Source organism: Humulus lupulus, chromosome 1, assembly GCF_963169125.1.
Source record: "Humulus lupulus chromosome 1, drHumLupu1.1, whole genome shotgun sequence".
Taxonomy (NCBI): Eukaryota; Viridiplantae; Streptophyta; class Magnoliopsida; order Rosales; family Cannabaceae; genus Humulus; species Humulus lupulus.
In genome coordinates, this window is record NC_084793.1 from 87413161 (window position 1) to 87429226 (window position 16066).

Sequence of the window (16066 nt, forward strand, 5' to 3'; positions counted from 1 at the left end):
ACAATTTTTTGGAGAACCAATCTTTAATTTTAATTTTATAATGAGTTTATTTTAAGATTTATATTCGATCTCCACCGTTGGTTTAACAACGTCAATAGCTTAATGGGGCCTCGAGGCGCTTTGATTCGTCCCCCTACGGAAGGTGTTCATTAGTTATTTTGACAAAATTAGATTTCAAAAGATAGATAATTATAGGTCAAATTCTACTAGACCCACCCCTACGGTGACTACTATGACTAAATCTATTATTATCGAAACCGTGGGTCTAGCTCATAAAATAAGAGATTTTGTTTTCTTATTTTGATCGAATAGGAGGTTGTTAATAGTGGTGTCCATTATTAAATGAGTTTAAAACTCTATTTAACTAGTGGTATTTTTTACTCTCGCCAACTGGGACAAGGATATCATAGATTAGTTAAAATCCTAAAGAAATAGAGATATGATTTTTTTTGGTATTTTTTCTCATATCTTACATATTTTTGGTATATGTTGTGCTATTTCTTGAAATTTTGTGTGAATGGAAGTTTTATTGAGCAAATGTGATTGATTTATATTTTATTGATAATTTGTAGTTTTAAGTTAAGTAGTGTATGTGTCTACTCCCATCCTTTCTCAACATTCGACGGAGAAACTCACTGGAGAAAACTTCTTTAATTGGAAGCAGAATATCAACATAGAGTTGATTGGTGACAACTCCGAGTTCGTCATGATTGAGGAATCCCCAGAACGAGAACCATGTCCACATGTTCGTGATCGCACCTCAATGCTCGTGATGGCACTGTAAATGCTTGGATAACACCATCTCCGCACATACATGATGACACCGTAAATGCTCGAATGGCACCGTGTCCGCACGTTCGTGATCAACTCAACTATGGTCTGACATAACTCATGAACGAGCTTCAGATTTTTGAGCCTATCATGGGTGGACCTAGTAAGAGAGGAAAAAATAAGACTATTGTTGTTGATGCTGATCCAGCTAAGGCTGAAGCTAACCAAGCTTCGTCTTTGAAAGCTGGAAACAAGAGGAAAGGTGGACAAAATAACAACCCTGCAAAGGCTGCAAGACGAGTGCACAACAAAATGCATCGACGTCTAAGGGGAAGAACAAGAAAAACAAGAAAGGTAAAGACAAGTGCTTTCACTGCAAAGAGAAGAGGCATTGGAAACGAGATTGCCCCAAGTTTCTAGCAGTGAAAAACAAAGGTAATGGTTATAGTTCATTTATCTTAGAAACGTGTGTTTTAGAGAATGATAAATCCATTTGGATTATTGATTCTGGATCTACCAACCATGTTTGTAACTCTTTACAGCTTCTTGAATCGTGGGAGGAAGTGGACGAAGGCAGCTTAAAGCTTAGAGTTAGGAATGGAGCGTTCATTACGGTCCAAGCTAGAGGAAGAACTCGTCTGAAGTTTGGAAATAAATACTTAATTTTAAAAGATGTATTTTTCATTCCAAATTTTAGTAGAAATTTAATTTCAGTTTCCATGTTACAATTAGAACAATTTGTTATGACATTCACAAGTTCTAATATATCTATTTCCTTCAATGGATCACAATTGTGTATTGCATGTTTGGAAAACAGGCTTTATATTCTGCGACCTAACAAACCCCTCGCTCTTAACAATGATTTATTCAAAGTAGCTAAACCTACCAATAAACGTCAAAAGACCGATAACGATAATATGACGTATTTATGGCACTTGTGACTAGGTCACATTGGCTATGATATGATTAAAATACTTACAAAGGACGAGCCTTTGAGGGAACTCACCTTAGGTGAATTGCCTGTTTGTGAATCTTGTCTAGAAGGCAAACTGACCAAGCGTCCATTCTCTGCAAAGGGTGATAGGGCCAAAGAACCACTTGAACTTGTTCATTCAGATGTTTGTGGACCTTTGAATGTACAAGCCAGGGGTGGTTTTGAGTATTTCGTCACTTTCATTGAAGATTACTCTAGATACTCATGTCTTTACCTAATGCATAGGAAATCATAAACATTTTCAAAGTTTTAGGAATTTCTAGAAATGGTTCAAAACCAATTAGGTAAAACGTTAAAGATCTTGCGATCTGATAGGGGTGGAGAATATTTGGATATACAGTTCCAAGATCATTTAACTGAATTTGGGATTTTATCACAACTTACTACCCCAGGTACTCCACAACAAAATGGTGTGGCGGAACGCCGGAACAAAACTTTATTGGAAATGGTTAGATGCATGTTTAGTTACTCAACTCTACCAACTTCGTTTTGGGGACATGCAACTGAAACTACGAATGACATTCTCAATGTCGTGTCGTCTAAATCAATCCCCAAAACATCTTTAGAATGCTGGAATGGTCGTGAACCTAGTTTACGCCCTTATAGAATCTGGGGGTGTCCCGCCCACGTCCTAAGGAAAAAGGAAGGAAAGCTAGAACCACGAACTGAGGTTTCCATGTTTGTTGGTTATCCTAAAGGTACTCGGGGTGGACTTTTCTATAGTCATTCAGAATAGAAAAGTGTTTACTTATACAAATGTTACTTTTATGGAAAATGACTATGTCCAAAACTTCAAACCACACAGCAAAATAGTTTTAGAGATGGTTAAAGAATTGACTCCAACCAATGTTCCATCGCCATCAACGCGAGTTGAAGATGAAATTCCCACTCTTCATGTCCAACCGACGCAAGTTGATTTAAATGAAGAAAGTACCACTGTTCATGAGCAAACAGTCACAGAGCCTCATCGTAGTGGGAGGGTTTCTAGGAACCTAGTTCTCTATGGTTTGGATGGTGAAACCAATAAGGTTGTTGGTGACACTAGTGACGATGATCCCTTTTCTTTCAAACAGATAATGGCTAGCCCTGAAAAGGAACTATGGCTTGAAGCCATGAAACAGAAAATGGAGTCCATGTACTCAAATTCCATCAAGGATCTTGTGGAAACACCTAGTGACTTTATGGTCATTGGGTGCAAGTGGATCTACCAGAAGAAACGAGGTGTTGATGGAAAGATCGAAACTTAAAAAGCTCGATTAGTGGAAATGGGTTATACCCAAAGAGAAGGCATGGACTATGAGGAAACTTTTAGTCAGGTAGCCATGCTCAAGTCCATTCGCATCCTCCTATCCATAGCAGCCGCTCTCGACTATGAGATCTGATAAATGGACATTAAGACAACTATTCTTAATGGGAAGCTTGACGAAGTCATTTATATGGATCAACAAGAAGGATTTAAAGTAGTTGGACAAGAAGGAAAAATTTGCAAGTTGAATAGGTCCATTTATGGACTTAAGCAAGCTTCTCGTTCCTGGAATCTTAGGTTTGAAGAGATAATCAAAACTTATGGCTTTGAACAAAATATTGATGAGTCTTGTGTTTACCAACTAAGGACAAATCAAATAGTGGGGTTCCAGGTTTTTTGTGTAGATCTGATATCTTACTCATTGGAAACAATGTTAAGAAATTATCAGATGTGAAGAATTAGCTGAGCACTCAATTCCAGATGAAGGATTTGGGTGAAGCAAGTTATGTTCTAGGTATCCAGATTATTAGGGATAGAAAGAACAAACTCTTAGCTCTATCTCTAGCAACTTACATAGATAAAGTGCTTGATCATTTCTCAATAACAAATTCCAAGAAAGGATGTTTACCGTCCCGCCATGGAATTTGTCTTTCAAAGAAGCAGTCTCCCCAGACTCCTGAAGAGGAAGATGCAATGAGAAAAGTTCCTTACGCATCTGCAGTTGGAAGTCTGATGTATGCGATGTTGTGTACTAGACCAGATATCTGCTATGTAGTGGGAGTAGTGAGCAGGTATCAGTCAAACCCAGGATCGAAACATTGGATAGCAGTTAAGCATATCCTGAAGTATTTAAGGCGGACTAGGGATTATATGTTAGTCTTCAAGGGTGGTGTTCTGAACCCTGTAGGCTACACCGATTCAGATTTTCAGATTGATGTCGATGACAGGAAGTCTACTTCTAGAATGGTGTTTACTCTTGGGGCTGGAGCTGTGATATGGAGAAGCGTAAAGCAGTCTGCAATCTCAGATTCCACCATGGAGGCTGAGTACATAGTCGTGTCAGAAGCAGCTAAGGAAATAGTCTGGCTAAAGAAGTTCTATTCAGATCTTGGTGTTATTCCAAAAATGGATAAACCACTTGTGTTGTTTTGTGACAATACAGGAGCGATAGCCAACTCGAAAGAACCTCGTAGTCACAAGAGGAGTAAGCATATAGAAAGGAAGTATCACATTATTTGAGAATACGTGGCCAGGGGAGATGTGAAGGTTATGAAGATTGCAACTGAAGACAATCTTACAGATCCGTTTACAAAAACACTACCAGAAGCTACATTTGATAAGCATATCAAGGAAATGAGATTAGTAGAATTAAGGCATTAGTTTCAATTAGTGCAAGTGGGAGTGTGCTGGGGTTTTATGCCCTAATTAAAACTCAATTTCTTTGTAATCTCATTTTATTATCAATAAAAGAATAGAAATCATTTTTTGACTTGGTCAATCACTTTGCTCACATGTTTTATTTTCATGATTATTTGTTTAATATAAACTTTTATTAAACCCCGAGCATATGGCTAATCGTATTTATAGTGACGTAATCACAGTGGAATATAAATATGATTATATGTTCAAAAATAAGTTAGTCCTAAGATTAGTCAGTGCACATGATTTACACTGACTTGCCAATCTACGATATGATCTACTTACACATTGTGGTGTTATGTTCTTTCCAGGACATTAGCAAAGTAGATAAGATTAGATGTATTTGTTACATCAGACAGGACCGATATTAACAGTTGATAAGATAAGTAAACATATCGTTATTATCTATTTTAGTCATATCATATAGTTGACCATAGGTCGATTCAATCTCAATTCTGAGTGGTTAGTATTCTAACTGATTGTATTATTTGAGTTATTTAACTTGTTCGTTACAAGCTTACCCTACGCACTAGCCCATACTTACATCTTGGGAACTCGATAGTATAATTTTGTGAGAGTGTTAATCATAGATATGAACATCTATAACTTCTGATGAAGAAGTGAAACGATGGTTTCCTTTTAGTTTGGTTCAAGGTATTAAATGATAGAGATCTCATTTTAGTAATTAAATTAGTTTACTGAAATATCATTTACAAGGAACTAAGTGTTTTAAGAGTAAAATACAATGAGGGGTAAAACAGTATTTTAGTCCCATCTCATTGTAGACCGTCTATTGAGGATTGAGTGACAATTATGGTTGTAACAATGGATAATTAATAGCGTATCTATATTTGTTATAGAGTGTTCTATGAATTCAATAGTGCAATTCCGAGTCTTTAGTGGAATCACGAGGAATTAATGAGTTAGTAAATTTATCTATTAGATTTATGATAACTTATTGGAACTTGATTTCATAGGCCCATGGTCCCCACTGTACCTTGGATAAAATCATCTAGATAGTCTTAATCAATTGATTTAATTATTAATTAGAATTATCAAAGTTGACCAGGTCAATTTTGGATAGTTTCACAAAGTTATGTAATTTTGAGCAGAAAAGAGAAAGTATGGCAGATTTATTAATTATGATAAATTATTATCTAAATTAATAAATAAGTTTAAATCAATGTTCAAATTATAAATAATTAATTTGATAAAGAATTTAAATAATTATTAAATTAATTAAATCAATACAAAATAATACATGTCTTGATTTTAAGTCCAATGAGCTTATAATTAAATGAGAAAATTTCACGGGCCTAAAGCCCATGATAATTTCTACCTCGGGCTTCAAAGTGGTTATTATTTTATTCATTTTTAATTAAATTAAATGACCTAATTGAGTCTATAAAAGGAGTGCTAAGTGAGAGATGAAGACACAAGTTCAAAAGTCAAAACACACAAGTTTCCGATAGTTTTTAGATTCTCTCTAAACACAAGTCCTTTTCTAAGCCTCTAAGTTCTTTTATCCTCTTCTCTCTGTATCTATCTCATGTGTTGAGAATTGCATACTCTAATCTAGGTGATTCTTAGGATACTTTGGAAGACTGTGAAGATAATTGAAGAACGATTCAGTTTTTTTATAATACTCTACGACAGAAAGGATACAAGGGTTATAGAAACTAAAGGAATGACTCATTCATTCTGTTACATATACTGTAAGTATTCTTATCATTGTTTCTCTTTGAATTCAATTTTAGAAAAATATTGTAGGTTATCTCATATTAATTTGTTTACTATTAGATATACATGAAACTAAATAAAGATCCTGTATAAGTTTTCCCAGCACTTTAAGCAAGCATCCTTATGATTTCAAGAACACAAAATGTAAATGCTGAAATTGTAGAATGAAAATTAGAGAGAAGGTAGATTGTCTATTTCCAATAATAATGAGTAGTTACAAAATTCTCCCCAAAATTTCCCCCCATTCTCAGATGAAGGGAGGTCATATTTATAGTAGAGCACTGATGACTCTTAGTACATTGTGGTCCCTTGGGACACGACTCTGCATATGCAGTTTACAGGTGGTAGTGGTGCCATTAGTGTGGTGGTCGGCTCAAGTACATGCTGAGAGTTTGTTGGAGCACCTCCACTTTAGTACCTGGATGTACCTCTACCACCTGTTTAGTACAAGTGTCAGAGATTGGCTGATGAGGACCACATCAAGTACCTTACTTGTATGACCACTACTTGTCTAGAGTGTACATCATGTCCGTACTCCAACTCCTCTTGGTTTATAGGTGCATTCCGTATTTGTATGAGCTCCTCGAGTCACAGGTTTTCACCCTCGCAAGGTACATTATTCCCAAGGGCTTCAAGTGTTAAAATTCTTACATGTTATTTCAAGATGCTTGGCAATCAAGGACCGATCCCTGCCTATCCCATTGAAGTGAAAGTAGTCAAGTTGACTCTAATCGCGCGAGATTTCCCTATGAAAATGGGACGAGAGGGACCTCTCCACCCCAAGCGCATATTCTTGGCCCAGAGTGTGGCTCTATAGGCGAGGCATGTGTCTCGCGAGACCCTCGGCGCAAGGCCATGGTGCGCTTGATGTGAGGCCATTGACGCGAGACCCTCGGTGTGAGCTGCTGCTGCGTGGCCGATGTGGTGTCCGCGAGACACTGGCGGGAGGCGAGATGTGCATGAGACGTTGGGCATGCGTGCGAGATGCCTACTGCACGCAAGACTCCTGCTGCGTGGCCGAGGTGGTGTCCGCGAGACATTAGCGCGAGGCGAGATGCACGCAAGATGCTGGGTGCGCGCGCGAGATGCCTGCTGGGCGCACACGCGAGACGGATTCTGCGTGGTCGAGGTGGTGTCCGCGAGACACTGGCGTGAGGCGAGATGCGCACGAGACGCCTGTTGCGTGGCCGAGGTGGTGTCCGCGAGACGCTGGGCACGCGCGCGAGACGCCTGATGCACGCGAGACGCTGGGCACGCGCGCAAGACACCTAATGCGCGTGAGGCGCTTGGTGTGCGCAAGGCTCTAGGGCGTGCGAGGTGATGGGTGCTGCTTGATGCCTTTTGTGATATTCTTGCAATGCGAGTGGGCCTCACTCATCAACAAAGTGGACCTTACGGGGCTTTAGACATGATTGTTTTGGACCTTCAAGGGACCTTAGACACGTGATGTGGGTCTTTTACCAGTGTGGAAAATTCTTGCCTCCCATCAGCATGGAATAACTTTGTGAGGCCTGGGGCATTGCAAATGTGTGGCCTCTTGGTGGCACGTAATAACCTTCTGCCTCTATCGTGTACTTAACGTCTTTGGTGCCTCTTAGCCGTTTACTTCAATAAGGGACCAGATCTTTTTTTCTTGGTAGATTTCTGGCATCCACAAAGACTATTGAAAAATGTGAATCTTAAGACTTTATTTGTGATTTTTTTTTAAAAATAAATGTTATTATGAAAAAATTAATATAAATTCAAACAGTTTTGAGGATAGATTATTGAAATTTCAAAATTTCCTGCTTTGATAATAACATTCATAATCTTATAATTATATTTGAATTCTCATAATTTTGTTTGACAAAATATGTGAATGATTACACAGTAAATAAATACTGTGTGATAATTAATATTAATAATATTTAATTAAAAATATTTAAAAACCACGTAATATATTTAAAATAAATATATATTTGATTACTTGTTATTCCTATGCCAATAAAACATTTCAAGTACATAACATTTTATTATTCATATTCATTCAACATTACGTAATAATAAAAAGAAATAAACTTAGAGAGAATAACATTGATGCTAATTTTTTGTTTTGTTCTTTGCTTGAAATTATGTTTTTTTTTTGTATAAATAAATAAAATAATGTAGACATAAAATTTAATATAAAATTCTTGATCTTTTAAAATGTTGTACTTCCAAACTGAAAAATCTAATAATATATAAATATAAGAAGAATAGCAATTTTTTTCGGTCAAATAAAAATAACAATGTTGAATAGAAGAAAATATATATTTTCCCAAAAATTCAAGAAGCTTGGTTGAAATATGAAAGAAAAGAAGGGGTGGAGGGGGAAGTCGCCTTGCGCAACTCAATTCAATAGTTTCAGTGACGTAGAGGATGTTTGGTATTTTAACTAAAAAAGTGTTTTTTGTTTTTAAGAGTAGAAAACTGTTTTTTTGAAAACAAGTTGAGGTGTTTGGCATTATTTTTAAAAAACAGTTTTTAAAAACAAAGTTATAAAAACAGAAAATTTTGAGAACATTAAAAAGTTGTTTTCTGTTGTTCTCAAATTTTTTTTGTCTATCTATTTTTTATCAAATCAATTTTTTAATTATTATTATCTAACATAATTTATTGTCACATCATTTTCTCTGTCATTAGTTTCTCTCTCTTCACTTTCTCTCACATCACTTTCTCTTTCCTCATTTTCTCTCTCATCATTTTTTCTCTCTCCCCATTTTCTCTCTCATCACTTTCTTTCTACTTACTTATCTCTCTCCACTTTCTTTCTCATCACATTCTCTCTAATTTTTTCTTGGATCAATTTATCTCTTCTCATTTTCTATTTCTTCAAATTTTCTCTCCTTACTTTCTCTTTTTTTATTTTTCATCATTTTTTTTCAAATTATTTTATCTCATTATTTATTACAAACTTTTAAAATTTTTTTCTCTTTGTAAATATATTTGTTAATTTTTTATTTAAAATTTTTAAAAAAATAAAATAAAAAAATTGTTTTTAGAAAATATTTTTTTGTCTATCTATTTTTTATCAAATCAATTTTTTAATTATTATTATCTAACATAATTTATTGTCACATCATTTTCTCTGTCATTAGTTTCTCTCTCTTCACTTTCTCTCACATCACTTTCTCTTTCCTCATTTTCTCTCTCATCATTTTTTCTCTCTCCCCATTTTCTCTCTCATCACTTTCTTTCTACTTACTTATCTCTCTCCACTTTCTTTCTCATCACATTCTCTCTAATTTTTTCTTGGATCAATTTATCTCTTCTCATTTTCTATTTCTTCAAATTTTCTCTCCTTACTTTCTCTCTTTTTATTTTTCATCATTTTTTTTCAAATTATTTTATCTCATTATTTATTACAAACTTTTAAAAAAAATTTCTCTTTGTAAATATATTTGTTAATTTTTTATTTAAAATTTTAAAAAAAATAAAATAAAAAAATTGTTTTTAGAAAATATTAACCAAACACATTTTGTTTTTTGAAAACTACAAAAACAGTTTTTTGTTCTCAATTCTGAGAACATAACTTTGAAAACAAAAACTGAAAACAATGTCAAACATGCCCTTAGTCTCTCTCAAACCGCTTTTAAGGTATTACGGAAGAATCACCTCTCTCTAAAGATACGGATGCTCATTTGGATTGACGAATATCATATTAAAAATAATAAAATATTATATTTGATCATTTATTTATTAACGTACCAATTCTTGAGGAGTCATGTGAGAATTAAAGATGTAAAAGAGACCCTCAATTATTTCTAATTATAGGGTTACAATATAATTATGTTCAATAAACTTGTCTATCTTTGTAATTCCACTAATTATATCCAATTTCAATAACTATGTGACTTTTCAAACACATCCTTTAATATGGTTCTTTGGTAAAATCGGAAACTAAAATATATTAGAAACAAGAAAATATATAAAAAAAATTATAGAATTTGTATAAACAAAATTCTCTTAGTTTTTCTCAAAACTAATTTTTAGCATATGTAGAAGAGAAAAAAGTTGATTGATTATCTCACGCTATTGTAAAATATAGTTAATTAATGATCAGGTCGAAACAACTTATTATAAGCCCGAATGCTATCAAAAGACAATGATTAGGTCGAAACAACTTATTTGCCCCCAATTATTAATGATGATCTCATGCTATTGTAAATGTATAGTTAATGATTCAAATGAGTCTTCTCATTTGCACGTAACCACCTAAGCAATGAGTTTAATTAGTTTATAACATTTTTTACACTTTCCTGGGCAGAACCATGCCACTTAAATTTAATGTTCCTTGAATACTAGCATACTTATATTATAGTTCTTACATTGTATATTATGAATTTCTCTGATTTTCAAACATCAATGCTAGCACACATTTTGCTGAGGACAAAATCCTCCATCAACATTAATTATTATCTATCATAAGTAGTTTGTTTAAATCAAAATTACAATTAAAACTATGGCTGTTCCCAAAGCTTGACCTTGCAAGCTTACAAGTATCTTTAAAATCTAAAACAAGTAAAAAAAATAATAATAGAATATATAACTATACTTAAAGAATTATCAGTAGTACGTAGTTGGTAAACTTTCGGTCATATTAAACCACTGGTGTAAGCTACACCCGTCTGAGGCAACCAATTATCTGCTAGTAGAAAACTGGACAATGTGAAATTTTTAGCGTCGGTAGCGTTAATCACGTGATAACCAGGCCACGTGACTCTCTTGGCCGTCTCCGAACCCGGTCCTCTATTATCATGCTCCGCATAATACAACGTACTCAGACCAAAATTACCATTCCATTCTCGCCAACCCGCCGCGTCAACCACACTGTCTATGTAAGACTGCATATAAACCGTCCTCGAATACTCCTTCCATGGCCGACCCAGATAAGTCTTTGCAGCGCCGTCAGTCGACGAGGCCAAGTCATCTGCGGCAATGACAGTACAGTTGTGGATCGAGATCCCGGTATTCTGATTCGGGTCTGTTCGGCCTTGAGCAGTTATGGCGTTGAATTGGCCACTCATTGGAAGTCGAGGGTATAAGTTGCAGTTCTGGAAAGCGACGGCAGCGTTGCCGAAGATGAAATCTACGGTGCCGTATACATCGCATTCGCGGTAGAATTGGCGGAGGGAATGGGTGTAGAGTGTGTCTTGGTAGCCTTCGAAGCTGCAGCTGTAGAAAGCAGACAAATCGGCGCCGTTTCGAACTGCCACCGCTTGGTGCTTGCTTGCTCCGGCTGTGTTCCGGAATGTTATGTTGACCGCCACGAAACCTGGTCCGGTTACGGCTGCGACATCGAGGTTTAGTGTGGAGATGAAAGCATATATATATATATATATATCTATATATTGCGTTATCAAAAATATTAATGAACAAATACAGGCCTTTGATTTAATAACTGTCTTGCTAAAAAAAATGATTTCATTGACAAAAATATTAATTATTACTTCATTATGACCCCCCAATACAATAAGTATCAATTCTTGTAACTGATTCTTTATTCATCAACCCAGTAATTCTGAAGCTTTTTTCAAGACTTCTATATGTATATATATGCTAGCACTGCTAAAAATATTGTCGTTATCATGAATGATTTGAAATTTACATGTCGTATTTTGTATAAATTACTTCCAATTTAAATTATACTAGTTTGCTGGTTCAAATATATTAATTTATCATTTACACTCATTTATTTATTTGATATAAACAAAAATTTATGAAAAATTGACCTTTTTTTATAATTAATAATAATAAATAATTATAATTAATAATAAATAAATAAATAAAAAAGTTCTTACCAAATGTTGCTGATTTGAAAGTGGTCCAACCATCTACAACACTTCGGTTACCAGTGATGACAGTCTGATTTATACCATCTCCGATCATCATCAAATACCTCTTATTTTTAGCAATGGAAACATACTCTTCGTAAACCCCTGCCTTGACATGTATAACGAAGTACCCTCCGGACACCTGCGTTTTGTTCGGGGCAGCCGCAACGGCGTCGTTTATGGTGGTGAAATTCCCGGTTCCATCTTGACTAACAGTCACTCGTTCTCTCACCACCACCTTACTGTGACCATGACCGTTATCATCCCCTGTCTCCAACAGTGATCTCCTCTGAGTCGTCGAACCAAACTCATCCACCAAACCAAATAGTTTCCTCTGAGTTACCTGCCGTGGTACCAACTTGTTCTTAGGCACCCAACCTTTGGTAAAAAGAGCCAGAGAAACACTAAACAACTTAGTGTCGTTTGCCAAAGGGGCGAAAAGACCGTTTCTGACTCTCCAGGACGAAGACGCTGATTTCAGGCCGTCATAGCAAGTCTCCTGGTTCGTTAAAATGGCGCTAAGGAGAGTTTGGACGTCTTCTGTTTTCCACCCAGGAAGAGCACTGGGTGTGGCGTTGATGGCGCCGAAGGAGCTCCACAAGTAGTCGACGCTTAGGCCTGCGAGAAACTGGCAGTCCTCGAGGGCGGCCACAGTTGTTTTAGGCAACGCAGCCCGGAGCCTAAGAAAGTTGTTTACTAATGTTTGGAATCGTAGAGTCTGAGATAAGGATTTGAAGACCGTAAAGCGAGTGTAGTCGTAGACATTGGAGGTTTTGTTTGGGAGGACAGATTTGCATGAAATTGGATATGGGGTGAACTTGCAAATGAAGTCTGGCGTAACAGGCCTGCTTGGAGGTAAGGTGTAATTATAAGCATTAGCAAACGGAGATGGGATTAATGATAATAAGTTGATCACAACTATGAAGGAGAGGAAGAAGAGTTTGCAATCCATTATTAGGATTAATTTGGACAAGCTAGCTATAGTTTGTGTGCTGGAAGAAGTTGGAACTTGGAAGTGTTTGATGTGAATTATACTGGCGCAAGTGACCATGGTTTTTATAGGATGTCTGGGCGTGAATTAAGGTGATCGATGTGCGGTTTTGTGATGACAAAGTGGAATGCTCTTTGTTTTGTCAAGGGCATTACGCGTTTGGTGCTAACCGATTAGTATGATTTATATTTATATAAATTGGTTATATATGTTGCCAAACTATTCTTCCTTTGTTTCTTTTGTTCTAATTTGACAAATTCTGTTTTCTTTTGAATTTAAGAACTAATTAACTACAGTTAAATGGAAGCATATGTATGCCACTTTCATTTCTTTGCATACTTCAAAAAATTAAAAAACAAATTATTACAGTGAGATTATGCTTATTATTTTGGGTGCAGAAATCATTACTCAGTGAATATTATTGAGATAACTGTTTCATTAACATAAAAACAGTCCGTTCGATAAATCAGCAGCTTATTGTACGTTAATCATAGGTATATATGTATTTGTAATATTTATATAAAGCTGTATAGTTGTAGAGAAAATATATAAATATATTATATAGGGTCTGTTTACTTTCTAGCTAGTCAAACTAAGCTCCCCCAGTTACAATATTACTGGTGTTCCTAATAATATTTAGTTTGAATTGAAAATTGTAAGACAGTGGATAGAATCGTTAGGCTGGTACGCACCGATCAAACTCACAAATGAAATTTTGAAATGCACATTACAAGGCCGGTTTAGGGATTTACGTCACTTTTAGAGAGTAAGATAAGATATAACGAAAAAAATAATCCAACAATCTAAATAATTCTTTAGTGTGAGATAACTTAATCTTATTGAAAAATGTAGAAATTTTTTATCATATATAATTCCTCATCTTAATGTATTTTAATGGTAAGAAAAAACAAAAACAAAAAAACATCTTACACAAGTCCTAGAAGTGAATGAGGAGGTCATTCTAATCTTCCCCATCCATGTTCTAACCGGACTCTTATTCTAATGTCATGCTATACAACTTTGCATTTAATTTTTTTTGGTAAGTGAGTCAATTGTATTGCCAAATAAACCAAAATGTACAAAGCTGTGATAAAACAGCTACACCAAGGAACTAATTACATCACAACCAGCAAAAGAGTATAAAAAACTCAGAGATTCAACAGCCTAGATACAGTCAAAAATCTTATGAAACCAGACCCACTCCTTTTCATTCACTCCTGTAGGAACTGTATAAAGAATTCTGTTATAGACAGTCCACTTAATCCTTTGGATCGTAAAATGTACAGACCAAACCATATCTTCCCAAACTGCAATATTACGAACTCTCCAAATATGGTAGATGAGATTAGACAGAATAGACCAATACACAAATTTCTTGAAACGACTGAATTTACACCTTTTTATCCATTTGAATATACCTTCAACTGTACAGAATCTGGTCCTGATTTCCAGCCAACTCAAGAGAATTTTAACACAACAGTCACTGAAAAGATGAGAATGAGTTTCCACCTCAACTCCACAGATGCTACAGCCCGGATCAATGTTTTTTCCATACTCCCTCAAACGGTCCTTGGTCTTCAATCTCCTGAGCAAATACAACCAGATGAAAATTCGATGCTTAGGAACACTTAATCTGTTCCAAAGATCATTATAAGCAAATCTGGAATGAGAGTTGTCCACAAGAGCTTTTGTTGACGCGGTTCTTCGGCAACAGGTAATTAAGAGAAGAAGAGAAAGAGATTAGTACTTAAAAGTAGAACCGCCGCAGATATGAAATCTTTGTGAGAAGAACTAGGTGACCCTAAACACGTTTTTTAAGTGGTTCGAAGGTTAAAATCCTTCTACTCCACTAGTCAATATTATTGATCTTTTCTGGGTAATTGGTTTACAAACTATATAGTTCTTACAAGACTATTTTTTCCAACCCCTATCAATTCCCAGGGTCTCCATATTTATAGGAGAAGGCACCTGGAAATTGGTAGGGAGGTCATCCCGTGACCTTACCATTTGTCATATCAAGTCTGTGATATTCATGATTACTTCCTAAACCTGACACACAAGTGTGGTCTAATCAGTATGGAAGGAGATAATGGGCCGCACGGCCCAACCCATCCGTGGGTGTCTGAATATGCACGTTCCTGCGGCGTGTCCGAGAAGTCAGGGGGATATCGGACACGTGATGGCAGGATTATGCACGTTTATCTTGCGTGTTGACCTCCCATAGGGTCAGAGCTTCCTGAGAAGCTCGCTACCGGAGCAATCCATAACCCGAGCTGATCCTTCAGTGGTCGTCGGATGTTGTTCCCAGCTCCTGGAACAACAAGAAGGAGCAGGAAACTCCATCCCCTCGAGCTAGAAAGGGCCCGTCCTGAAGATAAAGCCTCTGGCCTGTGGGAGCCTCGGGCTAAATCATGTTTAGTCCGAGGATCGTCCTGCTAAACAGCCCGTGGGAAATCCAGGGCGTACATCTGCCCCCCAAGCTCCTGCTCGTGGTCCATGACGTCAGACATGGGAGACCACAGTTGGAGCTTTTAGACTTCTCCCACAACCCTTCGCATTCCATGCTTTTCGCATGCGTCTGATACGTGGAACGCCGCGGGTGGCGACGGTACATTCTACGAGAACCGCATTAAATGGCCTAGCCTACTGTCCAGCCGTCGTTTCACATTTCGAGTGGAGGGTCTCCTAGGAGCCTTTTACACGTGATCCCCCCTTGTATAAAAAGGGGGTGGTCATCCCACGCACGGACCACCTTACCATTCAGAACCTCTCAAATTTCCTTCTTTTCTCTCTGACCTTCCGAAGAGCAAAACCCTCATTTCCATTGCTCTCATCTTCTCCGTTCACGAAGCTTAAGCGTGCGAGTTCCTTCAAGGCCTTGGAGACTACTGTGCCAACGAAGCCCCTACCCGCGCAACAACCTCGCTCACCATCCAACCCTATACTGTAAGTCTTCTGTCCCCATTTATTTTTGAAAGCATGCCACTGTAGCCTAGGTAAAAAAATTTACTGTAGCCACATGCAGAGGTTTTCTGGGTCGCGCGGATATGGAG

General features: G+C 36.7%; 1 protein-coding gene across 1 annotated transcript; it reads right to left on the reverse strand.

The window, feature by feature from the left end:
- Nucleotides 1-10582: 10582 nt before the first annotated feature.
- On the reverse strand, nucleotides 10583-13029 carry LOC133795598 (probable pectinesterase/pectinesterase inhibitor 7). Its single transcript, XM_062233053.1, has 2 exons — nucleotides 11990-13029; nucleotides 10583-11478 (listed from the first exon to the last, which is right to left on the reverse strand). The coding sequence occupies exons 1-2, from the start codon at nucleotides 12972-12974 to the stop codon at nucleotides 10784-10786; spliced, it is 1680 nt and encodes a 559-aa protein (XP_062089037.1). The 5' UTR covers nucleotides 12975-13029; the 3' UTR covers nucleotides 10583-10783.
- Between the last annotated feature and the right edge of the window lie 3037 nt (nucleotides 13030-16066).